This window comes from Pongo abelii, chromosome 6 (genome assembly GCF_028885655.2).
Source record: "Pongo abelii isolate AG06213 chromosome 6, NHGRI_mPonAbe1-v2.0_pri, whole genome shotgun sequence".
In the NCBI taxonomy this organism is placed as follows: Eukaryota; Metazoa; Chordata; class Mammalia; order Primates; family Hominidae; genus Pongo; species Pongo abelii.
This window is the reverse complement of record NC_071991.2, coordinates 140478707-140497014: the sequence shown is the minus strand read 5'-3', so window position 1 is coordinate 140497014 and position 18308 is coordinate 140478707. Positions and strand designations below refer to the sequence as shown.

Below are 18308 nucleotides of genomic sequence, written 5' to 3'. Positions count from 1 at the left end.
CTGAGGACCTCACTTTCACTTAGCATTTGAGGCTCAGCCCCAGGCAGGGAGGACTGGTTTAACCGCCTGGTCCCCGGGTTGCCTGCTCCAGTCCTGTCCTCCCTGCCTCTTGGCTCCTGACCCCTTCAGTTCTCTTCAGGGCTTGGTCAGAAGCCACCACGAGGGCAGACAAGAGGTCAGGCCACGCACTCGTCATTATGGATAAAACCATTGAGAGGAAGAGCGACTCACTCGGAGTCACAAAAGTCTTATTATTTTTGGAGTCTGGGCAAGGGAACCGGGAGAGGCCAGCCCATGAGTGCTCTCCCAGGATCTCCAGTCTTCCCCTCACCTCCTTCACCCCAAAACCCACAGCCTCCTGGGCATGCCCACTCCTTGACTGTGGGTTACAGAACCAATTCCTCCCGTGTCAGGAGGTGCTGCCCTGGGGTAGAGTGGCACAGAGGGGACTGTGCTAGTCTCAAGGGAGAAGGAGGTCCACGGCATCCTTCCTGTCCCCTGGAAACCAGCAATGTGGGATGCAGGTTTAAGATGCGAGACTGAGGCTGGACGCGGTGGCTCACACCTGTAATCCCAGAACTTTGGGAGGCCGAGGCAGGCGGATCACAAGGTCAGGAGATTGAAACCATCCTGGCTAACATGGTGAAACCCCATCTCTACTAAAAATACAAAAAATTAGCTGGGCGTGGTGGCAGGCGCCTGTAGTCTCAGCTACCCAGGAGGCTGAGGCAGGAGAATGGCGCGAACCCAGGAGGCAGAGCTTGCAGTAAGCTGAGATCACGCCACTGCACTCCAGCCTGGACGACAGAGCAAGACTCCGTCTAAAAAAAAAAAAAAAAAAAAAAATGCGAGACTGAAAGTGATTGGTGGGGGTGCTTTCAGGAGCTTCTGGGGGTAGTGCCACCTACCCTAGGCCCACCTTCCCTTACTGATACGATGTTAGGTCCAAAGACCAAGAGAACATTGCAGCCAGAAGCTTATATCCTGCAAACTTGTCCCCCCTCCCATCCGGACACCCCTATTTTGAGTCTGTTGGCTGATCCATGCACAACACCAGGTGGAGGAGGCTGAGGAAGAGGAAGAACGTTGGAAAACAATTTTGTCCTCCTCCTATCCTCCTCCCTCCCTAAGTCTCCCTCCCAAAGCCTCCCTCCCCCAGCCTCCCTCCCCAGCATAACGAAGGCCTCATTGCTTTATCCCCTTCCTCACCAGACACTAAACTGGGGTCTTTGAAGCTAAATAGGTCTTTGAAGCTAAATGGATCAGCAAGCGACAAACCACTGGCTTAATGGGCACAAAGGTCTTGGGGTTCAAGGTTTGGGTTCTAGCACCTTCCCCCAACCCAGCCCGAACCCACTGACCCAGGTGGGTGGGGACAAAGCTAATCCAATTGAACTGTTTGCTCAGGACTGCGTGGCCTGGCCTCTGCCCAGCGGCAGGAACACAAATAGCTTTCCACTTGAAGGGGTCCTTCTCTCCCCTGCCCTACTTCAGCATCCACCTCCCTCCACACACCGACTCCCCCCACACACAGCACATACGACACACACCCCATGATATACATACACACACAACACACACCATACATACACACATACTAAACCCATCATACACTACACAAACCATGCATACTATACACCACACACACACACATCATGTACACGCACACATACCTTAAATGTACCATATACATCACCCACTACACACCATACACACAACACACATGCAACAATCTTTCCACAATACGTATATACACAACACACACGTCACCCATACCACCACAGACATTACATCCACACACTCCACAGGCCATACATACACATACCACATATATCATACACACATAGACACATACCAAACACACCACAGGCACATCATATACATACAGCATACCACACACAAAACACTCCACCGATGCACATCATGAACACACGCACAAACACCACACACAAATGCACATGGGCACACACGCCACACACACGCCACACACACACTCCCCTGGCTGGGTCTTCCAACTCTGAGTCAGAGAAAGTTAGGACAAAACAGACTCTGAAGCTAGGAAGTGATCCACACACCTGTGACTCTGAACACCCAGACACCTGCCCCTAGGCTATTGGCACCTGGCTGGCACCAGGAGGTTGGATAAGCCTGGGCTTCTGCCTCTTTCCAGTGGAAAAGTTGAACTAAATGACCTTTCCAACAGCTTCCAGCAAGCTCATGATGGAGCTCTTTGTTGTGGGAAGACGATGGGCCATGCTTAATGCCATTATTCTTCTGTATGACTGTGCGAGTCACTTAACCTCTCTGAAGCTCTGTTGGCCAGTTAGAATGAGGAGGTGTGCTAGGGAGAAAGAAGTGGGCTTGGAATGAGGGATGGGTGTGAATCTTGCCTCTGCCACCTCTATGGCCTTGGGAGAGTTCCTTTACCACGGTGAGCTTTGGTTTCTCCCATCAGTACAATGTAGATAATAATACCTGCCTTGCAGGTTTGTTATGAGTTTACCTGGGAACGCTCAGTTAAAAGGCCCAGCACACAGTAGCAGCTGAATAAATGTCACCTCCACGGGAAGGCTGGCAGATATAATACTTGCAAAACGTGGGGTATATTTATACTAAAAAATTCTTTGTTGTTTATCTAAAATTCAAATTTGACCACGTGTCCTGTATTTTATCGGGCACCCACCCCATGCACGGGGCATTGTGGACAGTCTGTGGAGCTCCCGAGCAGGGGGTCTGCCCAGAGCTAGATTTTGTGCCCTGGCTGGTGAGCGAAGAATGCATTTTACATCTTCGGGGGTGGTTAGAAAACAACCACCAAAACAAAACCAAAGAATAACGTACATTAGAGAATGTACATGGCTTGCAAAACCTAACATCTTTACATTTCCTATCAGCCCTTCCAGAAAGAGTTTGCTGACCCAAAGGTGATGGGGACTGAGAGGAAAGTCTGGGAGAACTGAGAATCTTCGCAATGTATATACCTATTTCAGGCCTGGCAAGAATGAAACTGGAAGAGTCCAGAAAATGGAATTCTCCAGGACATAAGCAGGGGGAGGCAGAGAGTGAGGCAGGTGGCCGGCAGAAGAGGCACTGTGGGAAAGTGGGGCGCTCCCTCCTGGTAGCCCTCAACATTGGGAATGGGCCTGCCCTGACTCCTCCCCTCCTTTCTCACTGCCTGGAGTCTCTTAGGGTAGGTCACTGGGTGTTCTGATGTCCAAGGGAGGCCTCACCAGTCTTTCTGAAGGCCTCCCCTGTTGTGACTGGCCTCGGGGCAGGGAGAGAGCCCTGGGTGGAGAAAGAATTGGAGTTGGCACAAGGCCTCCTTGGTAGGCAGGTCTGTGGCTGGCCTGTGTCTTTAAATCTCAGGTAATTTGGGAGGAGGGAGGGCGTGTCCATGCAGCTTTGGCTCCTCCTGCTCACTCCCAGCAGGAGCTCCCGACAGGCCAGCCCTGCAGAGTCCTGGCTGGCTCTGCCAAGTGTAACAAACTCACAGCCCTCTCCAGACTGGCTGGGGCTGCTGGGAGACTCCCAAGGAACTCGTCAGGAAGGCAGGAGACAGGAGACGGGACCTCTACAGGGAGAGGGCGGGCCGGCCCTTGGGGGGGCTGATGTGGCCCCAAGGCTGAGTCCCGTCAGGGTCTGGCCTCGGCCTCAGGCCCCCAAGGAGCCGGCCCTACACCCCATGGGGTTGTCACTGCCCAAGGAGAAAGGGCTAATTCTCTGCCTATGGAGCAAGTTCTGCAGATGGTTCCAGAGACGGGAGTCCTGGGCCCAGAGCCGAGATGAGCAGAACCTGCTGCAGCAGAAGAGGTAAGGCCCCCTTGGTCTGCTCCCTTCCCCACCTCCCCAGGCCTGCACCTCTACCCCTCACCCCTCCCTCACCTCCCATCTTTGTTTGGCACCTCTGGCTGGACAGATGGTGCTCCCAGGCCTGGACTGGCTCCTTGGGAGCATACTGTCTCAAGAGCCTCAGCTTGTAGGGCTGGTGAAAGAGGATGGGGCTGAGATGGGCACAGGTGTTCACTGTCTTAAGATCTAATTCGATTCTGCGAGCCTCTTGTGAGTACTTCTCTAAGGGCCAGGCGCCTTGCTGGGGCTTGTAAGGATAGAGCATCATAGCCCCTCCACCCAAGAGGGGACGGCAGGTGAGGACAATGCCTTCTGTATCTCCACTGCTTGCTTCTAGAACAGTCTTTCTGGCAGGAACACATAGTATACATATGTTCACATGGAAGAATGAGTGAGTGATTGAATGAATGAAGCAGAGAGAATTGCAGACACCAGGAACCAGAAAATAAGACGAAATGTGAAAAAAGTTACCATTCCCATGTATTTGTCTCATCAGACATTGACCAAGGCCTTACTATTTGCCCAGCACTGGGGGGATAATATGAAGACCCACAACGCTCAAACCCAACCTTGAGGTTTATTTCTCTCTCAGTGCGGGTGGGGATTGGGGGGAAGCGGGTCAAAATAACAGATGTTCCGAGAACCTGTGCTCTTCCGCATTCAGGTGGTGGAAATCGAGACGCTAGAGTTTAAGCCCTAGGGACATTCACTGGCAGCTTCCAGCCCCTGAAAACTTCCTAAACCCATGTCCTGCTTTCTTCAAACCATGACAGCTTAGAATACAGAGCAGGAGAGGAGCGGAGAATCGTAACTAGGGGCTATCCCTGCATGTGGTCTCTTCTTCAAGGTCTCTAATAGAGTTCTCTACTCAGTTGGTGGCATGCTAGAAGGAAGTCCTGCCTGTTAGGGCTTTCCCTGGGTCACGAAGGCGGCAGATACTATGTCTGTTCATAGAGGAAAGCCTGAAGTCTTTGTGTCTTAGGGTTTTTCTCTGTCCCCAAGAGTAGGAGCCTGCTTTAGCCTGACTGGGGAGGCTGCCTGGAGGCCCCTGTGTTTTCTTTTGCTGAAGGATTCTGGGCTGGGGATGGTCTCTTTCTGTGAATTATGGCTTCCCATCTCTCCAGCCGCCCACCTCTCCCCCAAGGCCTGGGAGAGTGGGGACTGGAGCACATGTTTGGCTGATGACATCTTGGGGCAACAGAATGGCATTGTTGTTAGAGAGTAGGTCGTCCTCACTGGCTTCACTCATCCTCTTCCCACACTTAGGACCCCAGGGCCAGGGGATCCAGGCACAGATGCAAAAAGGCCTGGGGGATTGGAAGGGGTGGTGGAGATTCCCTGTGTGCGATATCAGGGGAGAGCAGAGTGGAGGCCCTGAGCTGAGTCTGGCTGAGAATAGGCTGCTTCCGCATGTCCTGTCTGCCCCCACTTTTCCTCAGATCATATGGGGGCTGCCTCTGCAGCCTTTGGCTATAAAGGCTTGATGTCACCCTTGGGAGGGATCCCCCCTCCCTGCCCTGATCTCCTTACTGGCCTCCGCACTTTCTTGGACTTCTTCTTCCTGGATATCAGGTGTCCAGAGCAATGACTCTCCTTTGGGTGGGCACTTCCCAGAAGGATGCTGAAATTGCCTGCAAGGGGAGTTTCCTAATCTGTGCCGTCAACCAAAGAGAAGGCATGAGGGCAGTGAGATAAACATGGGATGACTAAGTAAATAGGAACAATATTGACAAGTGAGGGGTGAGCTAATGGAAGAAAGGAGCACACAATGATTGAGAACCCAGTGCTGTACTAGGTACTACCACCTGCCTTATCTCCATCATCCCGGTAACAATAACGGAAGATGGGTCCTGTTATCCCCCTGTGAATGGGGCAGGCCCAGAACCCCAGAGCAAGTAAATGGTGAAGTTGAATTTGTTCCAAAGGGGACTCAGAGGGAGAACTGTGGGGTGGGATTGGGTGGGATTCCATGGGGTACAGGATGGTCTAGTGAGAAAGGAAGGCTTTGAGTCTCTCCAGGATGATTGGGAACCCAACACTCCTCTTTCTACAGTGGACGTTTCTTGGGGCTTAGCATGCAGCCCCCTCTGCTTAAATCTACATTGTTGGGATCCAAGTCGAGCTCTCAACTTTCTCCCATGTCTTCCAGGTCATCTCTTCCTTGGGCTTGGATTTTCTCACTTCCTGATATTTAATGCATTACACATTTATTGAACATAAGGCACTCCACCTTTCTGCAGAAAATGAATATGACACCGTTCCTGCTCTCAGGGAGTTCTCATTCCTATGAGCAAAGTTTACCGACAGGCATGTACAGGGCTAAAGATGGGCTTAGTAGACATCACTAGAAGGGTGTAAATGAGTGTTCTGGAAGCATAGAGGAGGAAGTGTGAGATCTGATTTCGGCTGCTGTGGGGTGTCCTGGGCAGCTTCATAGAGGCTGCTTAACCTGAACCCCACTCCCGCCCATATGCTGGCACTTTGTCATCTAAGGAGCAATTTGGAGGGAAGGTCATGCTTGCTGGAGCTTTTTTTAGGGTTAAATACCTGTATGAAATGTGTGAATTGAGTGTCTGAAAAGTCATCCCTGGGCTTCTCTGGTATATTGTGCACGCCTGCCTTGGTAAATACTTACACACACGCCTACTTGCAAACCCACAAATAGACATGTGCACAAAAGGAGCTGTGGCACTTAGGATGGCAGCCGATTCCAAATCTCTAAACAACAACTTTGGCTTCCTCATCCCCATTGCCAGGAACATGAGCTGGAGGGAGGTGGCCCACAAGTGCCCAATGTATGCCTCCGCCCCACACATTACCGCTCTTCCCTTCATCTGTGGTCACTGCTCAGGCTTGCCCCCCAACCTCCAAGAAAAATCAGGAGGAGCTATAAAACTAGAAGAACCACATAATTTAGTGGTCAGAGCCTGGGGCTGGATTCTTGGCCAAGCATCCTGCCTTTAACTCCATGTGATCTTCTGGCAATGATTTGGTTATGCCGCTTCAGTTTCCTTTTCTGAAGCATGGGAGAACTATTCAGCTGGTGTTAGAGGGTTGTAAAGAGCAAAAGTGATAATGAGTGAGATGCTGCAGGAATGAGAGGGGCCATGAACTTCCCCCGCACAGCACTGTATCCACCCAGGAATGCGAGAAGCCATGCACTCCGAACAACCCTGTTGTGTACCAGCCCCAGCCCTGCCCAGAGGGCACACTCACTGGTGGGAAAGGTATTTGTGGAGAGACCGGTGGGACACATGCCTGTCTTCTCTAACTCGTCTTCCAGCCCTGATTAACACTGAGAATCGTGACCAAGAAATGGCCAGTGGGGCACGCGTCGTGGCTCTGTCTCTGACTTGCTTCCTCTATCTGTTACATGAGCAGATTTGACTCAATTTCTGAGGGGCTTTCTAGCTCTAAAAATCTTATTTGAACTTTTTTCAAGATTCTTGTGATCCTGCCTTGTTTCCCAGCACCTAAAAACCAAACTGGACCCATGCACACAGTGCACACATCTACAAGGACGGAGGAGCAGATGAGGGCGTGGGGTGGAGGAGACGGAAAGAGGAAGTCAGGAATCCTTCCCTGGTGGCCCAGAGGCAGCCCTGAGAAGGAGGTCATTGATCTGTTTGCTCAAGAAATAATGTGCTAGATTTTGTGCCAGGAACCCCTTAGTTGGGTTTTCACCAGTCTAATGTTGAACTAGACTGTTCAATTTTATTATAATTAATTGCCTGGTAAAAGAAAACATTCTAGAACCTGAAAATACCTTTCATATTGTTACAATTTCAGATTTGCTCTGTAATCTCTTTTGACTACTTCATCAGTGGGAGCTTAAAAGGCTTCATCTTTCTTTTTTTTGTTTCTCCCTTAGTTGAGTATTTAGTGATCCATAAGAAAACATTTTTATGAATAGGATATTTCTGATTCCTTTTCGAGTGAAGAATCCTCATTCTAAAACGGATTATGAATAATTGTACCTCTGAATCAGGGTTTCTCCACCTTGGACTATCTACATTTTGGACAGGATAATTCTTTGCGGTGAGGGCTGTCCTGTGCAGGGTGCTTAGCCGTGTCCCTGCCTTTGATCCCCGTGTTGTGATCTAAACTCCCGTGATGAGTTGCTACTGAAAAATCTATTTGTCCCCCAAGCACAGGAATCTTTGAGTAGGTCAGCTCTGTGCACCTCTTTCAGGGACCCAAGGAGAGTCAGGTGTTTTGGGGTCAGCCTTACTCCCAAGCAGGTGAGGTAGGGCTTTCTGTGCTGTCCCCTTGTGGGCATATGAGGTTATTGCAAGTAATGGCTGGGCCGGATACCTTCAAAACCCATCCACAGGCTGGGCCCCCCTTTTTGCTGGATTCTGGAGTTCACAGTCAAAGGAGGCTAGTTCTCTACAAACCGTGCTGGGTTGGGTCATAAGCTGGTTCTTCATGCAGGATGTGGTCTGGCTAGGTTGCCAGATAAAATGCAGGACACTCATTCAGTTCAATTTAAATTTGAGATAACGAATAGGCTGCTAGTATAAGTGTATCCCCAATATTGCACGTGACATACTTATACTAAAAAAAAATTGTGCATCTAACATTCAAATCTAACTGAGCATCCTGTATTTTTATTTGGTAACTCTAGCAACTCTGGGTCTGACAGTAGCTTTTTGTTTTCCCCAGGCCACTAGAGTGTGAGAATTCATAGGGAATGGAGGTTTATGGGGGACACTTTCAGCTTCAGAGATGTGTAGGGACCAAAGGGGAATCTTTGAGCCTGCCACTGACTATACCACCACTAACATCTACGATACAGCAAGTAGAACTCTGGACTTGGAAAAGGTGCTCTCTCGGACCCATTTCTAGATTTGCCATCAATCTTTCACACATTTGGTCAAAATGGGACACAAACGTGGAAGCATATTGGAGGAGGGCAGAGAAGAGTTAGTGGCTGGTCTCTTCCCTCGAGTACCCTTAGCATAGAGGAAGGGACACAGATACACAGCAATTACAGCACCCAGTGAAAGATGCTGAAATAAAAGGCCACAGGAGGGAGTGAAGAACTTCTGTGCGTCTGTGTGTCTGTGTGTGTGGTGCTAGCGATTGTTTTTCCCCCAATCTAGGGTATCTAGAGAGGAGGGCTTTGTGCAAATGGTTGATGTGGTGGTGGTGATGAAGGGAATGTAGAAAACTTGTTTTGAAGCTGTGTTTGCATGCCAAGTGTACTATTTTTCACTTATATGCTTGCTGAAGGTTGGCTTAGGGGGCAGCTGATGAAAATAATAATGAGTAACAGTTAAGTCAAACCACCTTTTGGCGTTGCTGCTGATTCATTCACTCTACAGATGGTGTCAGTGAGCATCTACACCATTCTAGGCGTATTTCTAGGCATAGGCAGTGGAGAAGACACAACGAAAAATTGGTGGGCTGGGGGAGTTGGATTCTAGAAGGAAAGAGCTTCATGGGCACAGACATAGGGAGAATGGTGTGCTCTGCAGTGCTGAGACAGGATGAGACCAAAATGCCAGGTCTAAGGAGTGGGGTGGGACGTGCAGAGGGTGGAAAAGTAGTTGCACAAAGACCTTAAAGAGCTTCTGTGTTCCTTATCCTTAGCATTTAAGGACCCATTGGACTTTTGCATTTGCCATTTAGAAAGATTATCTCAACAGCATCAAGAAGGATAGATGGGGGTAGAGTGGAGGGAAACTGGTTAAAAGAATATTTTGCTAATCTGGGCTAGAGAACGAAGACTTGAATTAATGAAGGTTAGCAGGAGCAAGGAGGTAGGGACTGAATGAAGAGAGAGCTTTCCATGTTGAACTGACAGGACCTGGTGGCTGCTGCTGTGCATACGGGCAAGGCAGAGGAGATGAGTGAGCTGATGTCTCCTCTCTGATTGCCCTCCCACCTCCAGCTCTGGAGTCAATTTCTTGCCACTGCCAGCCCTTTAGAATGTGAGCTCCTGTCTATGTCTTTTTGTATGTCACATAATTGTCAAACTATGGATAAATAGAGTTATTTCATTTACTCCCATAGAAAGACCAAATGGCTCCAGGCCAAGAGAGAAAATTGAATCAAAGGGACCCATGTGTCTTAGTTGGGGTAAGTTCTAATTTTAAAAGAGATTTTTAGCACACAGTAGGAATAAGAATAAAGAGATGATCTGGAGATTCAGAGAAGATAATTTTGCCTAAAACAAGCGAGAAGTGGATAATAAGGAGAGACTAATCTGACTTAGTGAAATAAACGGATCCATGAATCCCAAATTGGGTAAATCCAAGAAGGGTCAAAAGAAGGCAAAATGGGAACATTCAGATGCACATGAAATTCGATGAATGAATCCTCTAGATTGGATTCTCTTTTTTCTCTGCATCTGTCATTGTTGGCCATAGTTTTTGTCTTAGGGGTCAATAGCCGAAACAAAGTAGCACCTAAAGCCCTCTAGACAGCTGGTCTGAAAATGATGGAGAACACTGCTTCGCAAACTTTAATGTGAGCTGTTGGGAAACTGAGACTCCTGAGCTTGTCTCTGATTTATCGCCACCGGTTTTTGCATGCAAGGACCGCTTAAGCAATGCTTCTCAAACTTTCATATGCCCAGGAATCGGCTGGAAATCTTAAACTGCAGATTTGGATTCGCTAGGTGGAAGGGTCCACCTGAGCATTTCCATTTCTTATAAGGGCTCATGTGCTGCTGCTGATCCAGGGGTCCACTTTAAGAAGGAAGGAAGGCTGTTGAGATGATGTGAGAAGAAAGACGAGAGGCAGAAAGGCAGAGACAGAGATAATGAATGCATGAATGAATGAATGAATGAATGAACACCTATGAGGAAGGACAGCCTGGAGCCAGGCTTATTCTTATGGTCCACTGTTCTTTTGTGTTAAGCCCTGAAGATGCTATAGTTGGGAGGGAAATGCCAGGATCAAAGGGTTCTGCTGAGAAGGTTGAGTAGGCAGAGGATGGTGCAACAGGAGAAATCCTGCTAGCCTCTGCATACGACTCCCTCCACAAATATGAGACAGGAATTCCTTGCACCCCTCGGTCCGTGCAAAACAAGGCTTATCCTGGAGGGCAATCTCAGGGCACCTGGTGAGGCTCAAACAGGACCACTCCAAGGGTAAACTGGTTAGCAGGTAAGCACATGTCTAAATAGAACTCCTCCCCTCCGTACCTGAAATGCACTGATAATACATTCACACATGATACGTTCTGGTCCCAGGACCCGGTGGGGGGCCAGGGGTGGCAGGGAAGGAAACCAGTCACGGACAATCTCAAAACGCATGCTAAATGGGCAAAAAGTTGATCTGTATTTACTGACTATAAAGAGAAAATACATCAATGGCCCCACCTGCCTTGATTGAAGACCCTGAGGTTCCTGCTGCTGAAGCACACACATCTGTGTATAATGGAGTCAAGTCAGGGCCTCTCCCTCCACAACTAGGTATGCTCACTGTTTCCAGCTTTCCTATTCCATCCCTTCGTAGGATCTGGGAGTCTCCTCTCCTTCTAGCTGCCAAAGAGAATGATGTCCAGGCCCTGAACAAGTTGCTCAAGTATGAGGATTGCAAGGTGCACCAGAGAGGTAAGAAGCAGAAACGCAGCATGATCTCCTAGGTGAGCCCCACACATGGGGCCTCCCAGGAGTGCCCAGGACCTTGTGCTGTTGGCCTCTGAATCTATTGTCTCCAATCCCCTGTCCCACGGAAGCCATATAACCCACCTCTCTGTAAATGCCAGGAGCCATGGGGGAAACAGCACTACACATAGCAGCCCTCTATGACAACCTGGAAGCCGCCATGGTGCTGATGGAGGCTGCCCCGGAGCTGGTCTTTGAGCCCATGACATCTGAGCTGTATGAGGGTGAGGGCCCACGGGCCTGGGGTGAAGAGCAGGAGTGACTGGTTGGGTATCTCAAGACAGTCTCTGTGGTGGATAATTTGGGAAAGACAAAGGGGATCTGAGCCTCCTACTCTTTTTTTCTCTTCTCTGCCTCCCTTCCGTGTCAGTCCTGACTGCCCATCACTAGAATGCCTGCCCCCTGAAATGCCAGGGGCCTAGAGAAGAGGAAGAGATGGGCAGCAGCTGGATTCCCTGGGAATCCTGAACACCCGAGGGCTCCCTGTTCCCCATCCCAGGCTACCCCTGAGGGAAAGAGACCAGGGGTGCATATGGGAGGGACCCCCTGCAGGATCCTGGGGACAGACCCGTGACTGACAGCTGTCTCTGGGCCAGGTCAGACTGCACTGCACATCGCTGTTGTGAACCAGAACGTGAACCTGGTGCGAGCCCTGCTCGCCTGCAGGGCCAGTGTCTCTGCCAGAGCCACAGGCACTGCCTTCCGCCGTAGTCCCCACAACCTCATCTACTTTGGTGAGAGCAGGGCTGGGCTTGGAGGACGGGCAGTTGGAAAGATGGGCAAGGCAGGGCAGGGCCAGGCAGAGGAGGATCCTGCCTTCAGCTGTATCTGTTGGGCAGCTGGGAGGAGTAATCCTTCTAGGGCTTAATTAGACTAGAGGCCAATTTACCCCACGCCCCTTCCTCTGGTTCTGCAGGAAAAGTGTCCTCAAGCCCTGAGCTGAGATGTGGGGGAAGATAAGGCTGTCACTTGGGGCAGACTGCCTACCCCATCCTGCCATCCTGCACTCTCCTACCATGGATCTCTCTGTGTCCACAGGGGAGCACCCTTTGTCGTTTGCTGCTTGTGTGAACAGCGAGGAGATTGTGCGGCTGCTCATTGAGCATGGAGCTGACATCAGGGCCCAGGACTCCCTGGGTAAGAGCTGGGATGGGAAGGGGAGCTGGGATGCTGCAGGGAGTGAGGGAGAGGGTGAGGAGAGGGGCTGGGACCTTCAGGAAGACCCCAGGGTGGGGATGGGGACATCAGGGACTTTAGGCCAGTGGCCACATGATATCCTGTGTCCTCCCCAGGAAACACAGTGTTACACATCCTCATCCTCCAGCCCAACAAAACCTTTGCCTGCCAGATGTACAACCTGCTGCTGTCCTACGACAGACATGGGGACCATCTGCAGCCCCTGGACCTTGTGCCCAATCATCAGGGTCTCACCCCCTTCAAGCTGGCTGGAGTGGAGGGTAACACTGTGGTGAGAGATGCTCCCCATCCCTGAGGTGTCTTTCTAATGACCCTCAACCTATCCCGCTGGCCCTGGGAGAAACAGAGGTGAACATGATCCCTGATGCTTAGATCTCATTCTCAACTCAGAAATTTTTCAACCCCTCTCACTCTTGTTACCTGTTCCCTTTCTTGCCCACTCCTTTTTCCCTGAGGCATTGGGGGTTACAGAGTCTAGATCCCATGCTGGGATTGTCTGTAATGCCCCAGCCCACCTTCCCTTTCAGCCCCCAGAGCAGGACCCTCCAGCCTCTCGTCTCCCCTTTCCAAGCTCTGGAGGGAGTCATAGGAGATGACGAGGAACCTATGAATGTCACTGTGAATGTGGGTTATTCTGCCCTCTAAAGGCTGTCATCAAAATGAAAGGGCAGTCACCTTCTCCAGGGGTGCTGTCCTCCTGCACATGCATCCTATCCACACTCTGTGACTGTCCCCTTTGCTTACTGCTCCTGAGTCATCTTCACTTTCCCTTAGATGTTTCAGCACCTGATGCAGAAGCGGAAGCACACCCAGTGGACATATGGACCACTGACCTCGACTCTCTATGACCTCACGGAGATCGACTCCTCGGGGGATGATCAGTCCCTGCTGGAACTTATCATCACCACCAAGAAGCGGGAGGTACGGCTCATGACAGCAGGCTGTGGCTGGGGAGGGGTGTCAGGGTCTCTGAGCCGCCTGTTCTCTTTCTGTTGCAGGCTCGCCAGATCCTGGACCAGACGCCGGTGAAGGAGCTGGTGAGCCTCAAGTGGAAGCGGTACGGGCGGCCGTACTTCTGCATGCTGGGTGCCATATATCTGCTGTACATCATCTGCTTCACCATGTGCTGCATCTACCGCCCCCTCAAGCCCAGGACCAATAACCGCACGAGCCCCCGGGACAACACCCTCTTACAGCAGAAGCTACTTCAGGTGACACCCTCGTAGGAGCAGATCAGCAGGGCAGGACTTGGCTCTCTGTCCTCAGAGACCGGTGTCCCTTTCCTTCCTCACACCATTTCTCCCCTTGCTCTAATCTCAAATATATGGGTACAAACTCCAAATGCATGCCCACAAAAACACACATACGCTCTTATTCTGAGAGCAGAGTTTGAGAAGAGCCAAACCTAACAGATTAAAAAGAATCTGCTGAGGCTGGTGACCCTGGGCACCATGGAAATGCAGGGCAGAGGCCTGAAAGCCCTGAGCATTTTGACTGTTCTTCTCCCCCATTAGGAAGCCTACGTGACCCCTAAGGACGATATCCGGCTGGTGGGGGAGCTGGTGACTGTCATTGGGGCTATCATCATCCTGCTGGTAGAGGTGAGGTGTGGATGGACTCTGGGTGAGGCTGTCTGCCCCAGGAATCCAGCCCAAGTTTCGGTATCTGAGTGCCTTTGTGTCTCCCTGACTTCTCTTCAGATTCCAGACATCTTCAGAATGGGGATCACTCGCTTCTTTGGACAGACCATCCTTGGGGGCCCATTCCATGTCCTCATGTGAGTTTCCTTCCTCTCACTCCCATCCCTTCCCTCAACAGGGCTCCAGTTCCACTCCCTGGATTCCTGACCTCTCAAGAACCTTAGCTCCAGAGCCCCCTCTCTAGTGCTGTGTGTATGACCCTGTGCATTGAGTGTGGGGAGGCTGAATCTGCATGAGTGGGTACTTTCCCAGCTACATTCCTGCTGTCAGGTCCCCAGGCTCATCCCAGCCCTCCCCTCATCACCCTCCTCCCTGCTCCCCCAGCATCACCTATGCCTTCATGGTGCTGGTGACCATGGTGATGCGGCTCATCAGTGCCAGCGGGGAGGTGGTACCCATGTCCTTTGCACTCGTGCTGGGCTGGTGCAACGTCATGTACTTCGCCCGAGGATTCCAGATGCTAGGTCCCTTCACCATCATGATTCAGAAGGTCAGTCCTCCCCCCAAGCTCCCTAGAGAAAGGCCCCAGAGCCACAGTCAGCAGACAGTCCCATAAAGGGCCGAACAGTAGACATTGCAGGTTCTGCAAGCCACACGTGGCCTCACTGCATGTTTTTCTTCTTTTTTAACAATCCTTTAAAAATGTAGAAACCCTTTTCAGTTCAAAGGCCACACCAAAACAGGTCAGGTAGATCCTGTCCACAGGCCATAGATAACCAATCCCTGTCCCAGAGGGTGGAGCTGTGAGACTTGTCGGGGTTAGACCTGTTAGAGGCTGGATGGGGCAATTGCTTGGGGAATGTGTGCAGATGTTCTCTGCCTCCTGCTCCCTCTAGATGATTTTTGGCGACCTGATGCGATTCTGCTGGCTGATGGCTGTGGTCATCCTGGGCTTTGCTTCAGGTAATCATCTGTCCAGGACCAGGGGCCATGGCAGGGAGGAGATGAGAAAATCTAGGGGGCACTGGCTCTGGCTAAACTTGGGGAGGAGGAGTAATGCAGAGATCAGAGGAGACCTATGGTATCAGAGGATGGGAGGTCCTCCAGAGGTGAGAAAAATCGGGAGTGTTAGGGAGAGGTGGCTCTTAGGATCAAGAAGATGAGGCTCATAGAAAACTAGGGACCGTAAAAACCCAAAGTTTGGAGCACTGCAGAGCTGGTGATATTGAGATGAAGGGATCAGGATGGACATGCACGCAGAGCCCGGGGTGGGCTGGTCGTCTGCATGGTTGCTATGGTAACCCTCACCCCCTTGGGTGGAGCAGCCTTCTATATCATCTTCCAGACAGAGGACCCTGAGGAGCTAGGCCACTTCTACGACTACCCCATGGCCCTGTTCAGCACCTTTGAGCTGTTCCTTACCATCATCGATGGCCCAGCCAACTACAACGTAGACCTGCCCTTCATGTACAGCATCACCTATGCTGCCTTTGCCATCATCGCCACACTGCTCATGCTCAACCTCCTCATTGCCATGATGGGCGACACTCACTGGCGAGTGGCACATGAGCGGGATGAGCTGTGGAGGGCCCAGGTGAGCCCCCTGGTGGCAGGGAGGATTAGGGCAAGTCATCCCCTTCCTACCAAGGAACCTGCCAAGCTGAGAGGCAGGATATCTCGACCCCACTTATGTTTGGACAGTTGTGGCAAAGCTAGCAAAATCATGCAAAATGTACAGAAGCACTGATTAGCAATTCAACCAGGCAATACTGGAATCGCTGAGAAGAATGCCTCACAGTTTTCTCAACAGTTAAAAGCTCAGTGTTTTCTAGAGGAATCAACAAGAAATAAATCAAAAGAAAATTAACGGTGGCTAAAATTGCACTCAGTACATTTTGTTCCCAAATAAAAACTGGAGTATCAAGTCTTCTTGATAATATTTAAGTCTGCAAAATTTGATGTGGAAAGCTGGATGTGTTAAAAAAGTAATGCCACCAAAACTTCCTATAGTAGCAGAAGCTATCTTCAGCCAGATCTTCAAGATAGGGAGAGAAGACCATGAGATGAATCAAATCCTCATTTAAAAAACACCTAGAAAATAATTTATCTAAAAAAAAATCATTTCAGCAAAATAATGGAAATTTCCCAAACTGGAAGGCATTTAACTATGCTATGTAGAAAACGGAGTGGAAAAACTAAGCTGGGAAATAAGGTTCGCTCAGAAAAATATTTTCTCCAGGAATATATATTGATATTCTAAGTGGGATATTTATATTTATAAGTGGCCTTTGTTTGTAGGGTCAAAATATCTGGGAGCCCTTAAAAGCCCTTTCTATTTGCTTTCTCTGGTGCCTGTGCTCCTGGGAATGGGGCTTCTGCCTCCTGTCTTTCTCCTGCCTCTGGCCTGGCTGCGTCATGGATGTCAGGTCATTGGGTAAAGAATTGTTGGTCTCAAGCTCTATCAACTCTCTCCCACTGAAGAAGGTCAACAAAGGCTGCCCCACCTCCCAGATCCAGGGGTGTTGTTCATCACCCCCGGGGAAACCACAAGCTCCCAAGTTTCCTTGCCCTTGCTAGACTGTTAACCTTTGCCCCGCATCCTCTCCTGCTCTTGCCTTCTTCTCCGTCTGCAGTTCTCTTTCCTCTGTCTGCACCCAGCCTCATCTCTGACTTTCCCTTTTGTTCCCGTACGCAGATTGTGGCCACCACAGTGATGCTGGAGCGGAAGCTGCCTCGCTGCCTGTGGCCTCGCTCTGGGATCTGCGGACGGGAGTATGGCCTGGGGGACCGCTGGTTCCTGCGGTGAGTGATAGGCAGGGGTAGGTGTCCCCTGAGAAGCCTTATCGGCAGAGTGTCCCTCTGCTCAGACAGCTTCCTGCTCCTGGGGTCCCTGTGGAGGCCTGTGTGCTCCCTAGGCTCTATGCTTGTTGATTGAGCCTATGCTTGTTGATTGGTGAGGAAGGGGCCCCGTTTGGAGCTCGGACTTCTGAAAGCATCCAGGGAGCCTGTGGCAGAGCCTGCTGCTTCCTGAGGCCTAGCTGCCAAGGGGCCAGTGACCCAGGCATCCACCATGGCTGAAGAGAAGGGAAAAGGCCAGCAATGGCGGGGATGGGGGGACCAGGGGATAAGAGACAAGCATCCTTCTTGGATCTGCTCTTCAAGTCCTGGCTGTGTCTCAAGCCCTCCTGCATTCCACAGGGTGGAAGACAGGCAAGATCTCAACCGGCAGCGGATCCGACGCTACGCACAGGCCTTCCACACCCGGGGCTCTGAGGATTTGGACAAAGACTCGGTGGAAAAATTAGAGCTGGGCTGTCCCTTCAGCCCCCACCTGTCCCTTCCTACGCCCTCATTGTCTCGAAATACCTCCCGCAGCAGTGCCAATTGGGAAAGGCTTCGGCAAGGGACCCTAAGGAGAGACCTGCGTGGGATAATCAACAGGGGTCTGGAGGACGGGGAGAGCTGGGAATACCAGATCTGATTGCGTGCTCTCGTTTTGCTTCCCGGAACTTGCTCTCATTTTCCTGGGAGCATCAAACAAAACAAAAACCAAACACCCAGAGGTCTCATCTGCCAGGTCCCAGGGGAGAAAGAGGAGTAGCATGAACTCCAAGGAATGTACGTCGAGAATCACTGCTCCAGGCCTGCGTTACTCCTTCAGCTCTGGGGCTTCGACGAAGCCCAGCCCAAGCATGGGGCTGGCAGGGCGTGAGGAGCTCTCCTGCGGCCTGCTCATCACCCCTTCCGACAGGAGCACTGCACATCAGAGCACTTTAAAAACAGGCCAGCCTACTCGGGCGCTCGGTCTCCACCCCAGGGTCATAAGTGGGGAGAGAGAAGGCCCTTCCCAGGGCACCCAGGCAGGTGCAGGGAAGTGCAGAGCTTGTGGAAAGCGTGTGAGTGAGGGAGACAGGAACGGCTCCGGGGGTGGGAAGTGGGGCTAGGTCTTGCCAACTCCATCTTCAATAAAGTCGTTTTCGGATCCCTGCCCAGCTGCCCTTCT

General features: G+C 51.0%; 1 protein-coding gene across 2 annotated transcripts; it reads left to right on the top strand.

The window, feature by feature from the left end:
- Window positions 1-3662: 3662 nt before the first annotated feature.
- Window positions 3663-18292, top strand: TRPV6 (transient receptor potential cation channel subfamily V member 6). 2 transcript variants are annotated; one of them, XM_024250333.3, is made up of 15 exons: window positions 3663-3810; window positions 11317-11414; window positions 11570-11692; window positions 12065-12202; window positions 12507-12605; window positions 12761-12936; window positions 13440-13586; window positions 13664-13876; window positions 14180-14266; window positions 14366-14442; window positions 14690-14855; window positions 15202-15268; window positions 15631-15899; window positions 17001-17107; window positions 17504-18292. In XM_024250333.3, exons 1-15 carry the CDS (start codon window positions 3683-3685, stop codon window positions 17784-17786), a joined length of 2178 nt encoding a protein of 725 aa, XP_024106101.2. In that variant the 5' UTR covers window positions 3663-3682; the 3' UTR covers window positions 17787-18292. The 2 variants fall into 2 exon arrangements, with proteins under 2 accessions (XP_024106101.2, XP_063582253.1); XM_063726183.1 differs by lacking the exon at window positions 3663-3810 and having other exon boundaries at window positions 11261-11414.
- The last annotated feature ends 16 nt before the right edge of the window (window positions 18293-18308 follow it).